Raw genomic sequence first — 15,901 nt, forward strand, 5'->3', positions numbered from 1 at the left:
TAGTTAGTTGCATTATTCTTGGTATATTGTCATGCTTGCTGGGATTCCTTTTCCTCTCCGTGACCACAATTTCCAGAGGCATCACCACGGTTGTATACTTTAAATTATCCTTTAGCGCCTGGGTGGCTCAGTCAGTTAAATGTCCCATTTTAGCTCAGGTCAAGATCTCACGGTTTGTGGGTTCAAGCCCTGTGTCAGGCTCTGTGATAACAGAGCCTGGAGCCTGCTTCAGATTCTGTTTCCCTCTCTCTCTGTCCTTCCCCTGCTCACACTGTGTGTGTCTCTCTCAAAAATAAATAAACATTAAAAATTTTAAAAACATATCCTTTAACTTTTCAATGAATCCTTCACACTGCTGCTCTGGGTTGGTGGGGATTGGACCTCTCTCTGCCTGTTTTCTTCAGTAATATACATCCCCCTGAATTGTATGTTTCCACATACTACTATCCTTTTAAATGTATGGGCACCTTTGGTTACATTTTTGGAACACATATACTTTCTTTAAGGAATTTATATATACTGTTCCAGTGTCTTCTAGTACTTTGTGTCTCACAGACAAATCTTACATTCCTAGGATTTTCCCCCCTAAATTTCTAAAGGATTATTTACAAAACTTAAAACGCCATTAACTTAGTAGAATATTTGTTAATTGATCTATAGAAGCAGAGCTTTGGGTATCCATGTACTACTTTTTGGTCTGCAGATTCAAATTTCTCTGTATTCTAGAAATTTTCCCTTGAATCAGACATTTGGATGTGTTTTTGTGTTCCATTCATTGCTTAATTTTAGCAGGGCACCAGTTTTATTGATGTTCCCATCTCTTCTCTCTGTCCCTCAATCTTTCTGTCTCTGTGCCTCTGTCTCTGTCATTCTTACTTTTCATTGTCATTTATTTCTGAGGCTCTGCCTCCTTACTTTTCATTCCTATGTAATATATTTTATCAGTTTTTCCTTAAGGCCATATATCTCTTTAAATTCTCATTTCAGAGAAGCAAGATTTTTTTTTAAACCAATTTGATTTCTTGCACATGGGTCTTTTCCCAGTTTGTGCTGCTGTGTGGTATGTCTTCACTGATCTTTTGCTGTTCCTCTGTTTTTCCTTACAGAATCTTTTTAAAGACCCTTGGCTGGCTACCAGCCTTTTAAGCAGTATTGTTTCTCATGTTAGAAGGAAATGTCTGTATGGACCAGGTACGTGAGCACAATCTGGGGGAGTAGGCGGTAGAAGGAGTGAAAGCGATGGGCGGCTTACGTTCCAGGCTGAGCCTCTGGGGGTTTTCTTAACTGCACCTGCACCATCGCTGAGCCTTCTCCACCTGAAAGCAAGTTATCTGGGCTCACGCTGAATGTTTGGAAGTTTGCACCTTGAGCTTATCTGCACTACAGGTGAGGGCTTGCGTGACTATGTGCCACCTCTTGGTTTTGCCTCCCTTTGCCAAACCCGTAGTCGGCTCTGGGCAAAGAGTGCCTCTAGGCTTTTTTTTTCTCAATAACCACCCCCACCTCCTTCCTGTGCCATGACAGAAACTTCATGTAAGGAGGCTTGCAAAAGCAGCCTGTGGACCTTGACCTGACTCTTGAAAGCAAGGAATCATTGCTTTTCCTTTCGACGGGTGCTACCCACTTTGGATATCGCTCTCTGAGTCATGCAGAAAAAGATGTCTTTTCTCGGCATCCTGTGTCATTGTCAACTAATTTCTCATGCGCGTGGCCATCTCTCTGCACCTACTGTGATCTAGGGATCTATGAAATCCTCTAGAGGATCTCTAGTTTCATCAGTGAGGACATTTCTTTGTTTCTTAGTCTCTGGGAGGCTTTGGGTTGGTTTCACAGGAGAAACGGGACAGGCATCTGTGTATACAACCATTTGGAATTGAAAGAGTAATTTCCTTCTTTAAATACAGTCTTCTTTTTTCCTCCACGGTGAATCGATACCAGAGAGAGAAGGCTTGAAGAGAATATCTGACATGTCCACAACGTCGTGGGTCGAGGCATAGAACGCTCTAAGGGAGTAATGATGCACTTATTGATGCTACTGTAAACAGTCTGTAAAAAATATGATTAGCGAGGATGAAGAGCTCCAGGGATAAACGTGACGGAGAATTTTACCTCTCTAAGAGGGGTGATATATAAGCTATAGTAATTTTTTTCTTTAATTCAAAACAATTAGATTGCCTAGGGAGATAGCCACATTCAATTTTTTTCTCCTAAGCTCTTTTGATCAAAATGTACCAAAGGAGATATTTTTCCCCATTTTTTTAACCTTAATTTCTGTTCTCTCTGTTTCCTTTTGATTTTGCCCAGAGAGTTCATTTGCCCAGTTTGAGCTCAGCGCCCTGTTCTGCAACAGGTCTGCTGGCCCAGAGGAGCACAGTGGATATTTCCATGAAATAGCAGGGAGGGAGACGTGCGGGGTGCATGAGTGAGGCTGGCAACGCAAGAAGGATGCTGCTTTGCTGTATAAATCATCCGTGGATCTCCCAGAGGGAACACGTAGGGGTTTCCGCTTCCTTTCACGATATTCAGGATCACCTTATGAACAGAGTTGAAATGAGGTGAAGTGTGGTTCTGGAAAGCAGATTTAAAGGTATTGCTTGTAACAGTTGGCTTACTTCAAAAAAATAAAAGGTTTCAAAGGAACAGAGGGTTCCGCCCAGTACTTTTGCCCGAGAGGTAGGGAGATAATCACAACTGAAAAAGAGGCCAACACAATTCTCAAAACTCATACCATTATGGTTGGGTGGAAAGTAATGCTATGTAGTAACTTCATATTGCAATGGATTTATATTGAAGTAACAAAAGGCGAGTTGAGGGGAAAAAAGTCATACACTTAAAAAGAGGAAATAAATCCCATGTTTAACTTAGAGCTCTACATCCCATTGGGATGAAAATTGTTCTTTCCTTTGCTTGTTCCTCTTTTCTAATGCAGGAAGGTCTTTTCTTTTCTCTTCTTTTCTTTTTCTTTTTATGGATGGGAATTTGAGTCAGCCATCGCCAAGGCTTATTCAGTAATTAACCTCATATTTATGAGCTTATTTTATAACAAAACTTCCTTAAAATAATGGCTAATGATGTTAGCTTCGAAATGACTTCCCAATGACAAGTGCAAAGACTTTATATCTATAGGTGCTGCTGGGGGTAAGTGTGTACTTTGGAGGAATAATGCTGGCATTATTTTGGGAAAATTCTGACTCTAGTAAGTGGAGAAAATGGCACAGAATAATGCCTCTTTTTATATATTCTCTCAAAGCCATCATTTGGTTTGGGGTATGATTAGGAAGACCAGCCATTCCAATCTTTAAAAAGATTTTTTTTTTTAAACATTTATTCATTTTTTAGAGAGAGAGACAGTGTGAATGGGGTAGTGGCAGGGAGAGGGAGACACAGAATCTGAAGCAGCTCCAGGCTCTGAGCTGTCAGCACAGAGCCCGACGTGGGGCTCGAACTCACGAGGTCATGACCTTAGCTGAAGTCGGATGCTCAACCGACTGAGCCACCCAGGTGCTCCTTTTCTGCAGGGTTACCGGCACCTAGGTGTGCACGCGTGTGTGCCATCTTAAAAGGTACATATCCGTTCCTTTCTGTCAGTGTACCGCCTCTGAATCTCCCAGGTAAGGACAGGGCTTGAGGCACAACAAAGAACATCACACAGCCATCTCCCATTTGAACATTTTGTCCAAACAAGGCTGAACGTTCAGCGTGGAGGCAGCCTCACGGCAGTGATCGCCTGTGCTCTGTGTTACAGCCCCTGTGAGCACCCGTCTGGAGACAAGATTTTTGTTCTGTTTTATGAACTAGGGCTGCACACCCGGCCCCACCTGCGCCTCCTAGGAAAACTGGCCCAGTGCGGAGTCACCCTCATTTGCAGAGTCTGAACCACGGGCATCTGTGGCACCCCAGCGCTTGATGCCTACCCCAGGAAGTGCTTTAGGACAGGACGCCCACCATGGAGAAGAGCCAGCAGAGTTGAATGTTTGCTGCCGCGGGGCTGGCCACAAAACACTGTCTTGGGAAGCATCTCATTAAGAGCCTATGCCAACAGCAAAAGGCCACGGCCCTCGCTTTCCAGGACAGCTGAGGGCACGCGCCTCTCGGAACCTCGTATTGCTCTGTGTGTGCCGGCCACAGGGAGAGCTTCGCTGCAGTTTCAAAGAAGAGAGCAGGCTCTGAGTGTTCCAGGAAAAATGTGCTTGAACAAACGAGAGCAGGCACGCACTACCAGACGACAGAGAATGTTACTGGGTTCCTCTGATATTTAAGAAGGGTCCATAGCAGCTCCGATGGAAGTTTCCTCACCGCAGGCCCCTATGGGCACACTTACCTCCTGCGCAGAATAATTAAACCACAGGGTCTAGCGCTAACGGCGGTGTGGTTGCCGAGGGTTGTCCTTTCCTGTGACCCTGCCCCACTTTGCGGCCCCTCCTTCCTCCTTTCCCGTCTGGGCTCCTGCTACCCTCGACCTTTCCAGCAGCCTGTGAAGTGCCCACTCAAACCTATTTCCTCTGCTCCCAAGCTTCCTGTTCAAAAGCCCTTCACTACTCACCCTCCTGCATCCAAATTTGATTCCCTCTTGTGAACAGTTCTCAGCTAAAAATGAGGAGGAAGCAATCTCATCGAGGAGGCTAACGGGACAGTCACGTTCTTAGGGGTGCTTGCGAGGGGATTAATGGACATGTCCGAAGCCGTTGGCACGGAGCTTTGTGCAGAGCAGCGGAGAGCAGGAACGAGCTCCCTCTGGTGCAGGAAGGGAGATTTGGAAGGCGGGAAGAATTTGGGGGGCACTTAAATTCTGCAAGCGCATGCGTGCTTCGTTGGGTGGAGTGGTATACAAATGTCTCTTGCGATGAGTGGCATCTAAAAAACTAGGAAGTGTGGCAATGGGAAAGAAGTTTAGACAGTGGGCTGTGTTGGATTTGTGGAATTAAATGGACTTGGTGGGAGAACGACAAAGTGACTCATGGAGCTCCTCCTCTCTGCCTCGCCTCTACCGGGCCAGCCTCTCAGCCTCCTGACTCCTTCCCTTTCTCTTGGAGGCCCACGTCTCGAAAGATGGCAGTTCCGCACACCACTAATGGCGTGAAGCTAAGGTGCCTTCACGGCACTCTTCACCATCTGGGGCTGAGCAGCTCTGGTCTTTCTGCTTTCACACTTTTATTCCACATCAAACTCCCACAAAGACTAAGTGCTCCCTCCTGGGTCCTTCTCGCCCCGTTCTGACAGCCCCATTTCTTCGCTCCCGGATTGGCAAAACTTCTCAAGAGCCTTCTCTATTCCTGGTCTCTGCTTCCCATTAACTCTTCTGCACTCTGCTCCTCACCCCCACCAGTCCCCCGAGCTGACCCGTCCCAGGACAGATAAGCAGGCCCCTTGCCCATCCTCTGTCATGATCTGTCTTGGTCTCTTAGCAGCACTGGAAGGGTGACCTTCACTTTCATGAAATGCAACTCAGGCTTCACCTACGTGACACCACCAACACCCTTCTACTGTTTTCGTGGGACACCTTCTCATCTATTAAGACCCAGGCTCTCCGGAAGCTACACATTTTCCTCTGAGCTGGAGATTGGCGTATCTTGCCAAACTACAGAATCACAATGTCAAGAGAAACATAATATAAAGCATGATGTGATTTCAGCTCCTTCCTCCCAAAACCATAGCCTCTGTTAGTTCTTCTCACCAGCAATACATGTTGCTAGGTACACTAATGATACTTAAAAGTGCACATATTTTACACTAGAAAATTGACTGAGTCCATCAATTCATTGGGCATACTCTAAATATTCTGGTGAGTTCCACATCAATCATTTGTCCAAATTACATAACTGGTTAGAAATATAGGAAGATGCTTTTACATACGCTAACCAGACCAACACATGAGTGTTGGTCAAAAGTGCCAATTGCGTTAGAATTTGTGGGATTTCATCACACAGCAAACTTCTCCCTAGACCTTCTGTCCTGATGGCTTCTTTTTTAAAGAATTCTTTTCATTTTTAAGTTTATTTTGAGAGGGAGAGTATGTGCATGAAAGGAGAGGTGGAAAATCCCAAGAAGGCTCGGCATGAGGAGCCTGATGTGGGTCTCAAACTCATGAATCTAAGAAATCATGGCTTGAGCTGAAATCAAGAGTGGGACACTTAACCGACCGAGCCACCCAGGATTTTTTAGTTTCCTCCTTTGATGGTTAGAAAAAATGGTGCTACGAACACTGTGTACACGTTTTTGTGTGGACTTATGTTTTCATTTCTCTCCAGTAGACATCTACAAGCAGAATTCCTGGGTTGTATGGTCCATGTATGTTTTACTTTTTAAGAAAAGAGCCAGGCTTTGAGTGACTTCTGATTTCACCTTACATGCCATGTGTACAGTGAGGCCCCCTCCTTGATCCTGGAAGCCCCCAGTTAAACTAGGTGCCCACTGCTGTTCTTAGATTCTGTTCTTGCACTTTGCAGCATTTATGACAAGTTACAAGTGCACCTTTGTGTGTGTGATTCTTTCCCATGTCTCCCATTCTAAATTACATGTCTCATGGAGGAGTTCGGCCAGGGAAATGCAGATGAGTGTTCACAGCTACCACGAAGGAGTAGATGGCACATGGGTCTGTAGGCTGTCACAGGACTTGATCTGCCTATCTCTGGGATCATCACTGGGACCCTGGGAACAATTTAGACCATGCACTCAAGGCTGACTTTCATCATCTTAGTAGAAACTTCTCCTTGGATGTGGTGTGGTGGTGGTGGGAGGGGGTGTCTGCACATCATGGTTTGGAGGAGAGAAATCAAAGCAGAGAAATAGAACTGGTGTTGGAAATAGTCTAGGGAAGGGGAGCGATGGGTGGTAAGCCTCAGATATTATACCCGGAGAGGTCTTAACAACACCCTCCCTAGGAATAAACACACGGCATTCTTGAGGAACTCTGAGCCTAGGGGTAGGATGACTTCCAGGGATCTACTCTGTGCCTGGAAACACGCATGGACAATTACTGACTTCACTGTGGTCTTGAACTGGCCAACGACTTGCTTCATGGACATGACTATGCTTCAGTAAGAACATCAGCAGAGAACAAACAGCTCCTCACACGGGCCTGATAAGTACGTGCAAAGAGAGGGCACTCAGGAATGACATTTTGCAGTGTTTTCTGGAGGTAGGGTGAGAATCCCAAAGTCCATGGTAATGAGGGAGCTGTCTCATGCATAGACGGGCGGTAGCATCCAAAGACCTTAATATTTTCCCAATTAAACTGGCATCTCAAACTTGTTTAGGGATAGTATTTTTCATGATAAAAATTGCTGGTACAGCCAAGGCAGATATGTGTTCTGTCCTGCCTGCCTTACACAGTGTGAGTAGACAGATACTCAAATGCAGGATTCGGTGCTCCCGTATGAGCTGCATCTACACCAGGAAGGTGACGATGGGACATCAAATGTCCTTTCCACTCAACCAAGAAAATGTATTTCTTTCCCTATGGTTACAGGTAATTATGTAGGAAACAGCGACGTTTTCTGGACTGTAAAGTGAGTGTAACTTATAACCCCAATCCATAGCCCCACTGCTTCATAACGGAGTGGCCTTCTGAGTTATGTAACCTAATTGCACATCATTTTCTGCGCATCTTCTTGGAGGTAAGAGAGGGGAAGCTGGGAGTGCTCTCAGGCACTGCACGGAGCACGCAGAAACAGAAAGAGCAAAGGCAAGGACATACGTTCATAAATAAAAAGTGCCTAGCTCACGATGGCACTCAACAAATGTTAGACGGCCTACTTTATGCAGAAATTTAGAGTGTTTTGCAATTTTCAAGTGATCTGCATATGTGAATACTTTATCCTAATTAAAACTGTTTTCCCTGAGTTTTTCGTATTTCAGCAAGTATCTGTGTCTTTGACTTTGTTCTCAAGGTAAGTGCTTTTCTACAGGAGCCTAGTGGGTCTGAGCAGACCCAGAGCATGCACTCCCAGAGCAGAGGAGAAGGAAAGGTCCGCTGCAGGGACACGGCTCTGCTCGAGCTCTGTGCCGGGCCTTCCGTGGATCCCTTGGTCCCTGGCTCTCTGGCTTTCTACTACTGGACTCTGGGTGGTTGGCCCCTCCAGGCTGGTTCTCACTGTGCCTGGCCTCACGGCTAAGTTAGGATTCTAATCCCTTGTAGGTGTGTGTTCTCGGTCTCCAAGTCACCCCCGAGGACACACTGACACTGGCTTCTCACATGTGCTGCCAGTCCCTCAAGCTCCCCAGTCCCTAAGCCTCTCAGTGGTGGCACAGCCCAGGCCTGTGCATGATTCATGATTACATGCGCGGTCAAGAGATCACCCTTTCTCTTTGGGCGTCTGGAAGGGAGCCCAAGAGGTGAGCCTGGGCATGCCGGAAGAGATGATGACCGAGAGGCCTGGTGAGACATAAAGCACGCCACAGACTCAGGGAGATCTACACAACTCGCATGGGATCCACGCAAACCATTCCTCAGACGACCAAAGACCAGGAACAAACTCTTAGCAGCAGCTGGAGAAGAGAGACCGATTACTTTCACACATAGGACCAATGACTGGTAATTTAATCAAAATGATGGAAGCCATATAACAAGAAACTGTACCGTAGAGGGTAAGAGGTAATTAATTTCAAACCACAATTCAATATCCAGTGAAGACAGCCTTAAAAAGCGGCGAGATGGGCATGTTTAGACAAATAACTGAGATAGTTTATCAGCATCAAATCCATCTATATAAACACTTGATGGGATTATTTGTTGACTGAGATTTCTGGCACAATGACGAAAAGTTTACTGATACGTTAGTTTTCCTTTTCTTGCTGAGTTTTACACGAAATGTCTGTCTTACCACCTAGTACCCACCTAACTTCTAGGAAAACAACTCTTAAATATGTATCCGTAATTTATTCAGACTTTGAGCATCAAATGCATACTCACTCTTTCCTAGAGTAACATCAGAAAGAGCCATAGAAAGTGGCTTAAAATATGCCATTTTAAGTGGCTTTGTGTTATATATGAATTCTCCATCTCTTTGACCAGGTTTTTCATAAGTACATATATTTGATGGCATGTCTCCCAATGTCTCTTCCTTGTTAAGAGACTAGAGAACGTTAGGCTATTTAAATAGTTCATTATAATTAGCATGCCCCATGGAGGAGGGCACTTGTGGGGATGAGCACTGGGTGTTATATGGAAAACAACTTGACAATAAACTATTTGTAAAACAAAATAAAAATAAAAATAACTAGCATGTCCCAGAGAAATACATTAGCAAGACTATGGCAAATACTTTCACGTAAAATACTCATTTCGCCTGTGATGTTGGAGAAACACATGTAGAATTTGGTAACTGTGGGTTTCAACCAACAAAAAGCAATGCTTGGATACAATGCCCTAATACTAATGGGACAGTTTCACAGTCACAACACCACCCTGTGTCAGGCACCCGCCATTCTGTGGAGAACCAGGAAGACACAGGTGACTACTTAGTTCTTCAAAAACCACTTGGGTCAGAAGAAGCACAGAAAAACTTAGTTGATTCGAGGGGCAATCAAATCAGATGAGGCGACACCATGATGTGGGTGCAAGTCACACATTTCTACCTCCCCGATTGTGCAGACTTGATAAACGCCCTCAGATGTGGTCTCTCAGTTGTGTGTGTCGTGCAATGCCTGCTACGTAGCTTGTAAAAAATATTTCTTGAATTAACTCAATCCGGATGACTGTTTCTGATGAAAAGTTACAGCCAGTAATCACATCCTGTGGCTAAGGAAGGAGATACAAGTGCAGTGTGCACAAGATACTATTAAAGAGACTCAAGGAATCAGAATATTTTGAGGCGTCCTGAAGATCTGGTCTTCAGTCACCAAATATCCTTTGTAAACCAAATCCCTTTAATGCAGGGAATACCACCACCTGCTCTGAAACAAAATAGTGATGGTGAACTGCCTTTCGCTAAATCATTCATTCAGCATTTGGTATTCCCATCGTGCATGTGTCGTCAGTCAGTTCTTCAGGCCAATGCCCTAGAGTGTACATTACCTTCATTTCATGGCAAGGAATCTGTGGTGGCGGTAACAACTTTTTAGTGGAGTTGAGATCTGGAGTGAACTCTCATTTGACATCCTTTGTCAAAGCGCACTTCATCTTCCCTTTACAGACTATGGTAATAATAATAGTAATATAATAATAAAAATTAGTATTATTAATAGCAATAATAATTGTAAAGACTGCTGGGGATAAAATTAGGTCAGAACGCCTTCCTATAAGGCCAAAGAGGTTCTGGACTTCATCGTGTGGAAGAAGGGAATGTACACAATATTAAGTAGAGAAGTGAAGACCCGTTTTTTTTTATGATAAAACTCGTTACCATGTGCAAATTTGTTCTTAAAAATTGGTAACACCATCCAAAGAATGGCAAATTTAGCGTCAAAGTATTATACTCAAAGAAACAGGAAGGTAAGTGGCCAAGCACTGACCACTGTTGCAGAGCAGAAACGATCCGTGGGTCTTTATAAGACAGTTCTCTCCAGGGTAAAGCAGGTCTCTGTCAGATCTCCTCTCTTTTCTACAGGTCACTGAAGCCAAGTGCTTACTGGGTAGAAGAACTCTAAGACGCAGTGGTTAGGAAGACCTTCAAAGTGTTGTGTACGCTTCACTGATGGGGAATTAAGAAGAGATGGAGAGCGTCATCTCTCAGGGACTGTCATCACTACCAACTGCTTCCAAAAGAGGTACAGTGGATGGGCCAGCGCTAGCTGACTGTGAGAGCAACACCGCATAAGGTCCACTGATCCCTGGGCATCCCTAAGAGAGCATACTTTTAGTGCGCTAAGAAAGCACAGTAACTCCAATGACTTTGTCAGCAAGAGTCACTGTGGTCTCAATTGTCTTCAATTAGTCCTCTGTGAGATGGATGGTTGGTAAGTGCGATGCCGTCACTAAGAAGCACTGAAGCCGTCAGACTGATATAGGACAACAAGACGGAAACTACCACCTGTAGTTTTCTTGGTAAGAATGTCACCGCCATCTTGGTTAGAAGAACAAAAGTAACAACGGAGTATTTGAGATCAAATTTACCCCAGAGCAAAGTGCACATGGATCTAGAGATACATCAGTGAGAGGGGCGTGGAAGCTCTGTGTTATTCATGCAAAATGGCTCAAGGATTAGAAAACACAAATACTCTGGAAGGAGATGCAACACTCAACAAGTGACCATTTCACAGAGAACCTTTGTTTGCTGCAAACAAAGGCACTGATGTGTCCTTATGATATATAAATGCCATTTTACAGTGTGAGTATTGTTTGGCTTTAAAAAAAGTAAAAAAGGTTAAAGAGTCACACTTAAGTTTTACACTTGTTAGATGATAATTCTTTTCAAAAGGGTTGAAATGAAACTCCCATACGCACCTAATGTTGAATCAGTGTCAAAAGACTTTATTCAACTCGATTAACCGGGCCGGGATCCAGTAAGATGTTACGAGCAGTTTGAGGGAGGATTCAGAGAGCTGACCCGTACAGAGGCGATCGGGAGTGCTGAGATGGATCGCAGGCAAGCACGGACAGATGACGGACCCTCCGCACCTCGACATCCATCACCGTCATCTTCCTACCGCTTCTACTGGGAAGTTAGCTCGATGACAACTGGTGACAGGCCGGCAGCCCGGGGGCACGCTGGGATTGCATTTTTCTAGCACGTTCCGGTGCCCTTCTCCACTTTCCCACCACAAAGCGTCAAGTACATCTATTAAAAGGAGTTCAATGCTGAAGTATAATTATTCCAAAAAATTGCTAAGCATGCATTCTGGATTCAAATTATGAGTGCATCAAAGACTGTGCTAGAAAGAATACATGTTTTTAGAGGCAAGAGATGATTTTTTTTGAGGTAGAAAAGACACCCTCTACTGCGGACACGCACGTAGATGTAGTAAGATGCTGCTGCGGGTGCGCTCACACTGAAAACAAACTCCACGTGTCATGGTTCAGATGCCATGTCCGAGTAGAGCTGCATGGAGTGGTTTTGAGGGCACAGAGAGAGTGTCACTTCTGCTGATAATGAGGACAATTTCTCAGGGCTCGTCCATGATGTGGCTTTTACACTCAGACTGCAAACCAACCACACTTCCCATCTCACTTTTATCAGTTGCTTTGGCACACTGTGACCAACACTTAAAAGAGCAAAGTAGCATAGAAAGTATATAAATATATATGCACATACACACATACACATATATGTACGTATATATGTAAGAATATACATACACGTACACATATTTTACGTTTTCCAGCTGGGGTTTAGAGAAAGTAAAAAAAGAGGGGCGTGTGGGTGGCTCATTCAACTGAAGGTCTAACCCTTGATTTCAGCTAGGGGGGTGTTGCCAGGGTTGTGGGATTGAGCCCTGCATCGGGCTCTGTGCTGAGTGTGGAGCCTGCTTAAGATTCTCTCTCTCTTCCTCTCTCTAAAATAAACAGACAGAAACTGAAAATGAAGAGAGAAATGAACACAAAGATAATTTCATTTTGTGGTGGAAAAGGAAGTATTTGCAAACACCTGTGCGTACGTATTGCTACATATACCTGTAAACACACAGGTATTCGTACACACGCAAGTTTACCTGGCCATGCCCCAGGACTCGCATGCAAGCATGTGTACGTATGTGTATTTGCCGTGTGTGACTGTGAACACGATTCCTCAAATACCAGGACACCGTGTAGCCATTCGCAAAGTCTACGATCGTGCACGTGAGCGCTGCGCTCTCTATTCCGGGCGTCTCTGCCTTGCTGTGTCCCAGCGGTGACGCGTGGTTTGCCAGCACCGGCTGGAGGAGGTTGGGAAGCCGCACGGAATGGGCTGGGAGACTGCTGGCTCGCGCGGTGGTTCCCGGGGGCCCATGGGTCCCCCAGTGGGTGCCATGTCCAGGCGGCCACTCAGTCGTAGCGCGGCAAGCCGAACAGCTCGGGCTGGAAGTCCTGCAGGGAGTCCAGCACCAGCGTGGCCCTGGACGTCAAGTGGCGCTGCAGGTTTCGGTCTGGGACCATGACCACCTGCATGCCGGCTGCGAGGGCCGCCTCCACGCCGTTGGGAGCGTCTTCAAAGACGAGGCACTGCAGGGTGGGGAAGAAAGAGAGGGTTGAGACAGCCTTTTTCCTAAGCAGGCATCTAGACTGAGTTTTCAAGGAATTCACCACTGACATGACCGTTGACTCTGCCACCGTGCAGACGGAGGAAATGAAGTGAGGCTTTCCGGTCTGTGAACCGCAGTGAGGCCACACGCCTGTTTGTAGGCGTGCTCCCGGGGGGCTTCGCACAGCCGCCACTTTGGAGGGGGCAGGTTTCCATCACCGCGGCCGAGGCGCTATCGACACGTGGCGCAGCAGGGCGGGAAGAAGGGAGGCCGTGCTTAAAACTGTTTTATTGGAATCACACGGATCTGTTCATTCAGTAACTGAACATTCAGAGCGGGAGAGTGAATCGTGGGGGCAGACAAAACACGCTCTTTAAGCGTGAAGCGACTTTCAAGGGCGGTGGTGGGTCAGACGCTGCACTTTGGGAGCTGAAAGGCTAAGGTGCTGGCGTGAAAGGCTGGGCCGCGCCCTGCGCCAAGGCGTGCAACACAACTCCCTGAGCACCCAGACAACGGATCGTCGTGTGTGCTGTCTCCTTCAGGCCACCGTGCAAACCCATCTCATTATCAGCATGACAGCCACCCCTTCAGACACCCACATTTTCTTAAATGTTCATTTATTTTTGAGAGAGAGACAGAGCGTGAGTAGGGGAGGGGCAGAGAGAGGGGGAGACACAGAATCCAAAGTAGCTCTAGGCTCTGAGCTGTGAGCACAGAGCCCAATGCGGGGCTCGAACTCACAGACCACAGGAGATCATGACCTGAGCCAAAATCAGATGTTTGACCGAATGAGCCCCCCAGGTGCCCACATTTAAAACCGGGTGTCCGTGCACAGTGGTTAGCAGGCAGCTCCTGGACAGCCTGTCATGTGAGCCCCACCACGGGACATCCGGCATCAGGGGTCGCTCAAAACGAGAGACGCCACGTGTAGGCATCGGCCAATCAGCCAGAATCAGCCAGTCATCCTACGTCACTCTCTACCCAGGGAAGATGCGCATCTTCAGAGTTCCCTGGGGACCTGGAAGTGCTTCATGAATTCTTTCTTTGTAAGACTCCATTCTGCAGGGGCCAGACTCGTGCAGACAGGCCATGTCACGGCCACAACAAGCTGTCTCTCTGTTCCCAGAGTCCTCTGCTGACCCATAGCTGCCAGGGCCATATGTGTGTGCCTACCCGGCCCTTCTTCCTGCCTCCATCACGAGAACATCGCCCTCAGTGGGTGGGGCCAGCTCGTTGTGCTGGTGACCCAGACAGGCTCCCGGGCTCCGGTGACAGTGCTGTGTCACACTACAAGTCCAACATCCTCTCATGCCTGTACTCAGTGGAGAACACACACACACTCCTTCAGGGACACACGTGCACACACACAGAGAAAGTGACACTCAGACACAGTTGCACTCATGTCCAGTCACACAGGCATTCGCAGACACGCGTGCACACATTCAAGCACACTTGCACAAACGCACACTCACAGACACGGCACTCAGTTGATCACACACAGAAACCTGCACTCAGATGCACACCACACCCACTCATACATTCACACACTCAGATATGCATACGCACAGACACATGCACACTTAGGGTTGCGCCAACACAGATACTTGCACACAAAGGCCCTCACTCAGATGCACATGCTCACTCGCAGACACACGTGCACATTGATTCACGCACACGCTCACACGCCTACGGGCTTTCCTGCTGGACTGTTCCGGAGCAAGTACACTTCTCCGTGCCCCTCCTTCCCTTGCACCTGGGCTAAGAGAACTCCTCGGCCCCCTCCCCCGGGGCGGAGGCCAGGCCTGCATGAGCTCCCGCGGATCAGCATAACCCCTCAGCGTCGGCCCTGGCTACCTGCAGGGACTAAGGTGCTTTACCCCGGACATGGGGCTTTGAGCACTAAAAACCAGACAGATTTGGACAAACAGAACACTTAGCTCCTGCGCGTTCCTTCTGAAAACGCACAAAGGCCCCCGGCTTTCTGTGAAGCTCCCTGCTTCTGCTGTGAGTCAGGGTCTGCGTCAGACGGGGGACTGGGTCTGCTGAGAACGGGCAGTGTTGTCTTGTTAGCGCTCCGCCTCAGAGACTTCCTTCTGGTGACATTCCCGTCCCTGCCTTTTTAGCTAGGACCTCCCTGCATGCTAAACATCCTCAACTGCCCTCGTGGGACCGTGGATGGGCACCGAGACGTCTGGGGGCCTCATGCTGTAGAGTTACGCCCTGTGTCGTCCGAGGGTCTGGATGCTTTGTGCAGTCCAGCTGTGAAATGTCGGCTGGAAGAGAAGCATTGGCCCATCTGTCTTCCATGGAGCACGCTGCCCGGAGCGCCCGCACCCGAGAGCTCCCTCACCCGAGAGCTCCCTGCAAACACCGCTGTGGGCATCCCAGGAGGCGCGAGGAGCAGCAAGAAAGACGAGGAGAGGCATCACGGGTGCCCTTGGTGCAGATGCACGGAAAGTTCCGGACCACCCTGCTCCTCGGCCTTGCCCGGCGGGGTCCTCAGGTGTGCCTGCAGTGGTGGTGGCTCTGCTTTGCTTCCTAAGGCGCCACACTAACGCGGAATTGCTGATGCAGACATGGCAGGGAGATCTGACATGCGTCGTGCAGGATGCCCACGGGCGACTGAGGGAGCCGCGGGAGCACGGATAACAGGGCCACATCCGGGAAGCGCGGTCCTATCCGCGGAGGCAGGGAGGCCACGGAACAGAGCGCGCCATTCAGGGCCGTGTGGAAGGTGTCCCCGCACGGTGACACCCGGGGACACGGGCTGCAGTGTGGCAGTCTTTGGCCAAGGCACTTGCCA

At 47.5% G+C, this 15,901-nt stretch overlaps 1 protein-coding gene across 2 annotated transcripts in view; it reads right to left on the bottom strand.

Moving 5' to 3' along the window:
- Window positions 1-11,389: 11,389 nt before the first annotated feature.
- PUDP (pseudouridine 5'-phosphatase) overlaps window positions 11,390-15,901 on the bottom strand; it is a 74,190-nt gene continuing 69,678 nt past the window's right edge. For both annotated transcript variants that reach the window (XM_077754706.1, XM_077754707.1), the window contains exon 4: window positions 11,390-13,078. In XM_077754706.1, the coding sequence (XP_077610832.1) occupies window positions 12,902-13,078 (177 nt within the window). In that variant the 3' untranslated portion in view covers window positions 11,390-12,901. The remainder of the gene's footprint in view (window positions 13,079-15,901) is intronic.

This window comes from Crocuta crocuta, unplaced genomic scaffold (assembly GCF_008692635.1).
Source record: "Crocuta crocuta isolate KB4526 unplaced genomic scaffold, BGI_CrCroc_1.0 scaffold221, whole genome shotgun sequence".
In the NCBI taxonomy this organism is placed as follows: Eukaryota; Metazoa; Chordata; class Mammalia; order Carnivora; family Hyaenidae; genus Crocuta; species Crocuta crocuta.